At 32.5% G+C, this 11,066-nt stretch overlaps 1 protein-coding gene across 1 annotated transcript; it reads right to left on the reverse strand.

Annotated features, from left to right (window-relative positions):
* Window positions 1-942: 942 nt before the first annotated feature.
* LOC18425883 (uncharacterized) lies at window positions 943-1,548 on the reverse strand. The gene has a single exon (XM_006830414.4). It carries the CDS (start codon window positions 1,452-1,454, stop codon window positions 1,080-1,082), a length of 375 nt encoding a protein of 124 aa, XP_006830477.1. The 5' UTR covers window positions 1,455-1,548; the 3' UTR covers window positions 943-1,079.
* Between the last annotated feature and the right edge of the window lie 9,518 nt (window positions 1,549-11,066).

The raw sequence follows: 11,066 nt of genomic DNA on the forward strand, positions 1-11,066 counted from the left end.
ATTATTTTCTTAAACCGCTATTATTTTTCATATAGTGTTTGCATATATCGCAACTTTAATAGCACCACCAAACGAAGATCAACTTACTCGATAAAGGAAAATATGATCACCTCCCATTCTCTTCTATCTCTCTCTCTAGGGGTGGCAACTGGTCGGGTCCAAACAAACCCAGACCCGAATGTATTCGGTTTTGGACCCGGGCCAGACCCATCAGGTCACGGGTCAGGTCGAGTCCATTACTACCCTCATTATAAACTTCTTTTTTTGTTGCTTACAATGGTGAACAATAAAAAACTAATTTTTGAGGGGTGGGCGATTAGGGAGAGAAAGAGAGAGACATTCGAGATCCAGAGAGAGCTATGTCTCTAAGAAATTGAGAGAAAGAGAATTATAGAGAGAGAAGATGGCGATTGGTTTTGGCCATTTGGGGAATTAGGAGAAGACGAAAAGTATTGAAACGATTTAAGGGTTAGGGCTTTGAACTTGGGGTAAACTAAAATTCGGGCCCGGGTACTTGTCAGATCGGTTATAGCAGGACTTGTACCCGGACCAAGGACTATCCGGGTATCCTTTATTGGACCCGGACGCTATCCGCATGTCCAAACCTTGAACCCATGCCCAGACCCGTGTCGGGTATACTCGGTGGATATAGGTTGGGTACAAAACTGGCCAAACCACCTGTTGGCAATCTGACCGGTTACGCTTACCGGTCTATGTTATGTATTAATATTATTTTTTTAAACCGCTATTATTTTTCAAATAGAGTTTGCATATATGGCCACTTTAGTATCACCACCAAACGGCCATATCTGAAAAAGGAAATCAACTTACCCGAGAAAGGAAAGTCCGATCACCTCCCCTTCTCTCTCTCTCTCTCTCTCTCTCTCTCTCACTGAACTTTACAATCACAACCGCAGTTACAACTAAAACACCCCAGGAACATGATCACACAAACCGGGCAATCCTCATCGAATTAAAAAAATACCACTATTATTTGTCAACCAAAAAAAAAAAAAAGAGTAAAGAAAAAGAAAATACTAATATCCAAAAACAGTATCTAATTTTCAGGCGACCCAAGCTTAAGGGAACCACTTCTCAAGAAAAGTGGACTGGTAAGAAAGCATGACTAGAAGCAATACAATGAAGGCCATCACACCCCAAGGAGAACTACCTTCACTCTGTTGAGCACTCCGATACGTCTGTCTCCTATCTGATGAGAAAAAAATCCCTTGGCCATGGTTTTCGAGAGACGAGAGCCAACGAACCGCGAGCAAGAGAAGGATAGGGCACAAAGCCAAGGCTAAGCTCGCCTGCTCGACCGCACTTTCATAGACCGCCTCGAATGAGAGCCACGATGAGAACCCCAAGAAGAGCAACGCAAGTGAGACTATGAAGAGAACCGGGTAAGGAAGGGGGGAGAGGGTGAGAAAGGAGGAATTGTGTGTCGTGGCCATTAGAACTTGATAGGATTAGGCATTCTTGTTGGGACCTCAAATAAATACATCCTTGCTTGTTTTTTCATATCGGTTTTTTGTAATTTGGGGGTTTGGCTTCTTTTGTTGTCCAAGTATAAAGGCTTGAATTTAGGAAATGAGAAAAGATTTGGAAAGGAAAAATCAAAAGATTTGGAAGCGTATCTTGGGGTAATTGTAGAAATGCCGCCTTTTGCCATTTAAATAAAATATCATAACTAGCCCCCGTCTTTTCGGAAGCATACTATATATTTACTCCGTCGGGCAAAACACTTGCTTGGGAGTATTTTTTTAGTTGCAATTTTGGGATCCATCGAACTATAAGTAGATGATTTTTTCTAAAGAAAAAAATTGGATTTTTTTAAATTTTTTAAAATTCTTTTTTATTTTTTTTTATCAAGGTTCATTGGCGGGTTATGAAGACGAAACTCCAACATTTGGGATCCAAAAGATATTCCGAGTTTTGTCTGAGGGAGTAGATGGACAGTATATTCCTACGGGAGTAGAAACCTTTTTTGCTTTGTTGATTGGCATAGATAAGAAAGGAAGGTATTTTGAGGTGATGTGAGCCTGGTTTGATTCTTTAGGAAAGGATTTAAAAGTAGTGGGCGGTATTTAGGAAAAAATTGGTGGATGTGGTTTGGCCATGCGTGCAAAATGACAATGATAAAAATATATAAATAAAAAGGTGCAGATTGAGGAGGTCCCGAGCCTCAATTATTTTAGAACCCAAAGTAATGCTTGTCACATTAAATCGAATGATTTTTATGTAAGAGTTGGTATATGTTCACATCTCAAGCAATTCAATGGCCTAGGCCCAAAGCAAGTGCTATCTTGCACGTTTTAGGGGACTCAATTTCCTGGATCGATATCATTATATATGAACATTAGAAAAATCGCTGATCCGATTTCGAATTTCTTTGGTTAGATCTGGATTGAAGGAAGATTATTTAAGACGGAAAATCCCTAGAATCGCCTACCTTTTGTTTCTTAATATATTTTAATTTCTTTATAAATTGAACTCTGATTTGAGGAAAGTCCTTTTAGCCCATCCGATTCCAGTGTGAATGTGTGCGTGAGAATGAGTCTAAATTTTTTTAATTGATGGATTTTAAGGATTAGTAATGATGTGTCATTGGATAATACAACTTTCTCTTTTAAAATGAAAGTAGTGGCAAAGGAGGGATTTGTGGTTGACATTTGTTCTTACTTCCTCCTCCTTTTATATAAATTTTAAACAATTTCATTGCTTTCAGAAAAGGATTACAACATATTTACATGACTTGAAACCAAAAGCGAAGACAAAGAAACTCCCATCTTAGCCAACAAGTCAACCCAAAGGTTAGCTTCTTTATAAACATGCTGGAAAGAGATCGTGAGACATCTTGTTAAGTCTAGGATTTCACACCACATAAGCCTAAGGGTCCATGGAACTCTCTGCTTATTAGAACACCAATTGATGACATCCATAGAACCTCCTTCTACCACGCAGCAGGTGCCCACATTTTTGTCCTTAAATAGTTTCAAACCTTGCAACAAAGCTACATATTCTGTGAAATTAGCTGCGGCTTGACCCAAAGGCCATGAGAAACCAACTACTATTCTTCTATCGGCTTCTCTCATTACACCCCCAATACCTGTTTTTCCAGGATTCCCATAAGAACTTCTATCGAAGTACAATTTAAAAGATTCCTCCAATGGTGGTATCCATCTACCCACATGCTTATTTCTGATTACTCAAAGATGAATAAGATTGTGCAGATTTCATATTACATCTATGTGAGAAATTCCTTGACATTCTTTGGTAATACTTAACTAACTCTAATTAGAGTGTTGTAAAACATTGTTAATCACCCTTTCTACCATTAAAGTGTTGCCTTCAAAGACTCTCCTATTTCGTTATTTTCATACTTCCCATAACACTGCCCATCTCACAACTTTCTGAATAACAATGCGACTCCGAATTTCCCTGGTCAGATCTGGATTGAAGGAAGACAATTTGGGATGGAAAATCCCTAGAGTCGCCCAATTTTTTGTTTCTTAATTGTTTTTTAATTTCTTTATAAATTGTAGATTACTCTGACTCGAGGAAAGTCCATTTACACTGACCTCAACATGTGGACATCTAATTCCAGTGTGACTGTGTGTATGAGAGAGAAAGTATATAAATTAGTTTAATTGATGGGTTTTGAGGATCAGCACTGATGTGTCATTGAATAACTTAGTTTTCCCTTTTAAAAAGCAATCTGTGGGTAAGGAGGGATTCGTGGTTGAAATTGATTCTTACTTCTAAATATAAAACCAAACCAGCGTACCGTTTTCTCTTGGGTGAATAAAGCAGCTTACCGACCATAAGAAAAAGACTTAAACGTGATAAAATGATTTTTGGTTTCACATACGGGTTGGTATTGCGTCCACAAGCTGTGGAGTGTGGACACTTATAAAGGCTGAAGCATCCTTTGATGGTTCAGATTCAACCGGCCAAAAAAAAAAATCGTATTTTTTATTTTTGGATTTTATTTAAAAATAATATTGATCTGAAATTTAATTTTTTATCTGTTTTTATCATTAGAATTGAATTATTAGAATTGAGTAAAAATAATAAAAAATATTTTAAATAAAGATATTGATCCAAATGAATTCGAGGGTATTTTAAATATTTATATTTGAAACATTTTTTTATCATTTTTATTTGTTGTATTTAAAAAAACGAACCCACACCCCCAAAATTCAAAGAAATATATTATTTAAATAAAAAATAACATCCTGAAGTTGATTTTTAGCCGTTAGATTTGGCCTTGTCAAATCTCAACCACCAAAAGGGTGTTTGTGCACCCGTCCACGTCAAAAAAGCATTAGCATGGTTTTTATACATAATTTCAAGTCTGTCATTGGTGCAGCGAACGACACCACAAAAATGCACATATTGCTGTTTTTTCACGTTTGAGAGAGGGAAAAAAGTTATAAAAGGATGCAATCTTATAATGTAGAACTACGGATGCACCTCAAAAAGGTGGTTTTAATGTTGAAAACTCCTTTGATTGATCACCTCGACATCGAAATGTATGACCATGAAAAATAAAAAGATTTTAAATCTCAAAAATAGCGTATTTTACAACATATCTACACCGTCCATTTTCAAGATTTTCATATGTTTATAGAATTACTTGATTTTAACTATTTTTAAAATTTAAAATTTTATAATTAGATATAAAAATAGATTTTGAGATAATCCTAAGAACATTTTATATCAAAATTATATACCATGATAAAATTTGAAGGTGCACTTTACCTCTACAGCTACGGATGCATCCATATGCCAACTGCACCCTTTAGAAAAATATATTAGTAGTACCTCTCAAACTGGATCCAATAAAAACAGATATATTCTCAAATCAAAAGCAAATCTTTCCCCTTTGTAACATACACAAACCAATATTATCTCAAATCTCATAAAACATAAATAATTGAAAATAAACATGCAGAAAAAGTTATGATGGAAAAAATTAAATAGTATTTCATATAGTTTTGAAAGGGGAATTGGCATTCAAAATAAAAGAAAACAAAAAATATCCACGACTTTGTAAGAATGCCATGGAAAGTTTGTAATCCAAGAAAAAGAGTGGGTAAATTGTCATTTTCTCAAAGTTATACATATCGTTTATGTTGATTTTTAAAATCAATATTCAAAGAAAAATATTGCTTTTAAAATCACATAACATCTTAACAAACCATCTCAATGTAAAACGCTAGAAATTCCTCTATTTTTTATTGTTTAGAACTAGGAAAAAGTTTATATAAAGTTGAGGCCCTAAATAATCAAACAAAGACGCATCTTAAAAAATTTATTAGAAGTAGTTGTTTTGATATCATAAAACCCTCAAATCGATCATCTCAACCTTGACATACATGGACGTAAACGAAAAATGAATTTCAAGTCTTAAAAATAATACATTTTTATAATGAATTATAAAGGCTATCGATTTTCAAGTGTTCATAAATCTGCATGATTTACACTATTTTTTAAACTTTAAATTTTATAATTAGATATCAGAACAAATTCTCAAGCCATCATAAATATATTTTATGGCAAAATGACATCTGTCAACACTAGAACGTGCACCTTATTTTTGATTGTCAGCATATACAAACTATACCCTTAAAACGGATGGCCTCTCTAGGGTTATCTGATGCCGTCTCTAGGGTTATCTGAGTCCAAGCAATGGTCAGGCCCTTGGAAGAACAAAAGGTTTGGCATTGATACCATCAACAATGGCCATCCAATTCCTGATTGACGGTGATCATTGGCTTTTTCCCTCAATCTAAATCTTCTCGGGAGAAAAAACCATCAAGTGACATTTGAATACCACCCACCTCCTAGAAAAGGATACCTCGTCCTTAACCGATTTGCAGGAAAAGGGAATTTTGTTAAAGTGCAAATAAGATATTAAGTTATGGGATTGTAAATAGAGATACTGTTTACTTTTTATACAAGGTGGTCACAATTCTTTACAATTATTTGATAGTTGTATTTGTTACATAGTTTTAGAAATTACTTTTGAAGTTTGAGCTTGTTGAATGGAATAATTGCAGCCATTGTTCGCAAAATCTGTCGATCTAACTGGTAACTACCTGATTAAATTGGTTCCGGTTTTGGATAGTTTTGGTGATCAACCGATATTTTTAAACTTTAGATATGATACTACTTTGAATTTATATCAAATCGAACTTGAAACAAGTCATCTATTATTAGACCCACTGTCCAATACACCATTTACTATTTAGTTGACAAAAAGAATAGCCAATATTATATATAACTTAATTTTCCTTCATTTTCTTTTAAAAAAAAGAGTTGGTCAAGTCAATTTTTTTAACACTATTTTAATATTCTTTACATTATGGTAAAGATTAAAAAACATTTTGGTCAATGATACTTTTATATTTTCCCATCTTTTTTAAAAAATTTAAAATACCTCTAGGTATAAATCGATTCGTTAAAATCCATTTTTTTCATTAATTTTCAACTTCATTTGATTGTGTTTTGTTTTAATCACATTCTTTATATACTTTTCATATTTTAATAGAATTATTTTTTGTACCTTTTTTATTTTTTTAACACTTTTCTTATCGTATGGGCTTACCCGGATAGAGGGGTTGAATTGGCCGGTTTATCGGTTAGGCCTATTAAATCGCTTCTGGTCCCATGTCCGGTTAACCGTTCCGGTTCAATTTTACAAGCACTGATTGTAGCCACCCAACTTTACATCCAATGGTCAAGATTATTGTGACCACTTTGTATAAAAGATAAATAGTCTCATTTTATACTTTCCCTTAAGTTATTAAGTACTGGAAATAACTATTTAACACGTAAAAGTTTGTATAAGGTTGCAAATTTAAACTATTCAAGTAAGGTGAACCTTAAAAATCCTCTAAAAGAGTGTGTTCCGACATCAGAGAACCATACAATTGACCACCTCAAGATATATAGATATGAAGAAAAAATGGATTTTAAGTTCTAAAAATAATGTATCTTGTAGCAAATTATTTGGACTGTGTATTTTCTAGATTGTGAAGTATTTTTAGCATTGCTTGGTCCATACCATTTTTTATATTTGAGATTTCATAATTAAAAATAAAAATAGATTTTCAAGCATCATAAAGTTTCCCACACCGGAATTATATATTAGAGGTACGCCTTTCTTCTACAGTATAAGTATAAAGTGGGCACCTTATAAAAAACCTCACCTTTAACGTTTTACCCATTCCTTTTGATTTAATTTCGAAATATCTGTCAAAAAGGTTTGGCCACTTTTCTCACGATTCATTTACCGAAGACGTTATAAGATATTAGAAGGTATGCAAAGTACCCATAACACAAAAATGAGTGAAAATCCAATAGATTCCATCTTCATTTGGAAGTAAATTGTAGATGCAGTTTTATTGTTGCAACCAAACTTCTGATTAAGTGCCTTTTTCCAGTGCAACGTTGGACAATATGTTACTTGTTTTTGTTTTTGTTGCGATGAGAGATAGGCTTGCATAATGGTCATACTTCGTATCAAAATAGATGGATGTACTGACACTATATATTTGAATTTAAATACATAAACACTAGTGGGTTGACTAAATATGTAACCTTACCGTAGGGTAACTGTCACACCCATTGGTAGGTCAGTATATGGTACCGGCCATGCACAATCTAAATGAGGGTGAATATGTAGGCATATATATTCAAGGCTACGTAGCTCCTTGTCTTGGCTTGAGGGGCACCCTTTAAAGTGTAGGACAAAATGTGTATAGCAAAAATAGCCATTAAATAAGATTATGTACTCCATTCTTGTCATCTGTGCTTGTGTAAATTATCCTTATCTTATTAGTCTGGGTTCAACTTGCAACTTGTACTTGATGCCGCAAGATTACCTAAGCCAAAATTAGTTTAGGCGACACTGTATTGTAGGAACATATAAAAAAAAATGTCAAACAAAAAAAAAATTGAAAAAGAAAAAAAAAGAAACTGATATATGCTTTTAGAAAATAAATAAATGGGAAAATATATAATGAGACCATTTACCTTTACCAAAAGTGGTCACAATTAATATTGACCCTTGGAAGTGAAATTAGGTGGCTGCATTTATTTCATTGACGAAGCTCAAAGTTCAAAATAAATTTTCTTGAACTTTGTGACACACCAAAGCTATCAGATTTTACATCAGAGAGTTGTAAGTAATTGTGACCTTCATGTATTAAAGATAAATGATCTCATTATATACAATCCTCAAATGAATTACAAGATTTGTACTATTATCGTATAATGATCAGATTTTTGTATAATCCAAGTTGGCAGGTAGTTAAGTCGATATTGAGGTACACTCGACTTTTGTTTATGCCATCAAGGACAAGGCAAGTGACTTATGTGGCCGTACCATTGGGCTTGTAAAACACATGAGTGCTATGGTTATTACCATAATACTATAATTCTATACTCTAGAATTAAAATTATTAGTTTATGATTATTTTTCTATATAAATATGAATAATTTTAAATTTTGTTTTGTAATAACTTCTAATATATATAAAAAATTATTTACATTTATAATTGAAACAATAAATTGTATAATTTAGAAAATAAATGAATTTATAAATGAATTACAAGATTTGTATTATTATCGTATAATTATAACATATTGCGATATTCATTCTAATATCCAAATGATCCATCTTAATAATGATCCATCTTAATATATCAATATTTCATAAAAAGATTTAAGTGAAAAACTATAATAAAAAACACTGCCATATATAAGATTAAATAAAAAAAATTATAATCCATAGCCATTTTAGATGTTTTAACATTAAAAAAAAAGGAAAAAGTTTATATAAAGTTGCAACCTTAAATTTAGAATTAAAAATGGAGCTCAAAAATCTATTGGAAAAGGTTGTTTTAGTGTTGAAAAACCCCCTAATTGATCATCTCGACATCGAGATGTATGAATATGGAGGAAAAAAAAAAGATTTTGAGTCTCAGAAATAGCGCATCTTGCAACACATTATTTAAACCGTCAATTTTCAAGATTTTCATATGTTTATAGATCTACTTGATTTTAACTATTTTTAAAGTTTAAAATTTTATAATTGGCTATAAAAAAAGGTTTTCAGATAATCCTAATAATATTTTAGGCCAAAATTACATGTCATGCTAAAATTTGGAGGTCCAACTTAATCGGATGTTTAGGTTGCAACCCACACCCTTAAAAAAATCCTTCAAAAAAATCGATTTTTTTTTCCCTTGAAATTTGTAAAATCATGAGATAAAACTCAAGAAATTTATAAAAAATGAAAACAATACCAATTCTCCATATGCATCAAGTTAATTTTTTTTTTTTAAAAAGAACGAATACTCATAAACCACCCTAAAACCGAGCTAAAGTTTTGCCAAAAATCCCTGATTTTTTGGGTCTCGATCCATTAAATTAGATCCATAATAAAGTAGGTAGGTTTATTAAGATTATTTTTTAATGAAATATGAAGAAATTGGATTCAAAATTGAGGTAACAATTCTAGAAAAGGAGAGGCGGAACCCTAACACACTATCACATTCGAGTAATAAACAACATAAAAAGTCATAAATAAATTTACCTTTGAGAACTCAAACTTTGTAAATCAAGAACCACACTTCAATTTCATCATAATCGACTCAAATATTGAACGGCATCTTCAATTTTGGATCAGCGCAAGCATTTAGAAACAACGTTGGGGAAATCTGCATCCGATCTTCATTTAATCAAACAAATATGCACAATAATCATATGAAGGATTCGATCGTCTTCAAACAGTACCAAATTTGAGACAAATTAGTTGTATATCGTGTGAAAGAAAAGACTATATTGTCTATCAAATTAATATGGAAAGTGTTTATTGTAATCTGTATATTTGGAAAACATAGATACAATGTCTTGTATTTATGGTAAGTCTGGGTATAATATAAGATTTATCTCTATTATTGTCATCTGTAATTTGTCTATGAAAGACAAGTTCATAGTTGAATAGACACTAAGTGGCCGTTTGGGAACCTGGAAATCTATTACATGAAAATAGATTACACGGGACATTTGTCTTCTTTGGGACATTTCTATTCTTTGGGTACACTTTAATGTAAGTAAATGGAAAAAAATTACTCACGATTTCCCCAAAAAAACTAGTAAATTTATTACGAGAGGTGAAGGATGAGGTGATAAATAATTTTAGAAATCTTTTAAGATGTGTATCGTATTTTTGCTACTAAAAAATCCCCTTATTCACCCCCAATAAACCACAAGAAAAAAACCCCGTAACCCAGAAACCAATAGCTAAACCTCAAAAAAAATAACCCAGAAACCAATAGCTAAACCTCAAAAAAAATAAACGGATTTGGGTTCTCTGCTAAGATTGATATACAATAATTAATTTTTTTGTTCTCTAATCACAGTTACAGCTATTGTTCCAAAACAAAAAAAATGGATTTGGGTTGTCTACTATGATCAATCTGTTTATTTTATTGACTTTATTTTTACTTTTTTTTTGCTATTGTTTGCTGATAAATTTGAATATTTGAGTTCACTTACAAAGAATCGTCAAATCAGTGTGCTTGAATTGTTTTTTTTTAAAAAAAACTTTTTTAAATTAATTTATCTCTCCAATCTCCTCCAATGCCCCAATATAATTTCTCCTCCAATACATCTCATTTAGTCATAAAGCCTTCCAGGTTACTAGCCAAATTTCTAAACTTTTTTTTTTTTTTTTTTTTTTTGAATTTGCTTATGGAAGTTTTCTAGAGAGCGATGATCGAAAGGCTTTAGCACAAAAAAAGAAAACATAAAAAATATGATGGCTTATTATAATAAAAATATGTTATTCCAAAGTGTTGACATCTTGAAAACATGTGATTTCAAGTTAAGACGCAAGATGTGGCTAATTCTTATGCCTGATGCAATTATAAAGTTTCAGCTACATACTAATCGGGATTGTATTCTCAATCATGTTTTGGGTATAAAGCCAAACAAAAGAAAAAAAAAAGGATGGTAATGCATTTCCCATATTCTTTTAGATATAGCAAAAC

The sequence above is a fragment of the Amborella trichopoda genome, chromosome 9, assembly GCF_054954075.1.
Source record: "Amborella trichopoda isolate Santa Cruz 75 chromosome 9, AtrichopodaSantaCruz75HAP2 v2.0, whole genome shotgun sequence".
Taxonomy (NCBI): domain Eukaryota; kingdom Viridiplantae; phylum Streptophyta; class Magnoliopsida; order Amborellales; family Amborellaceae; genus Amborella; species Amborella trichopoda.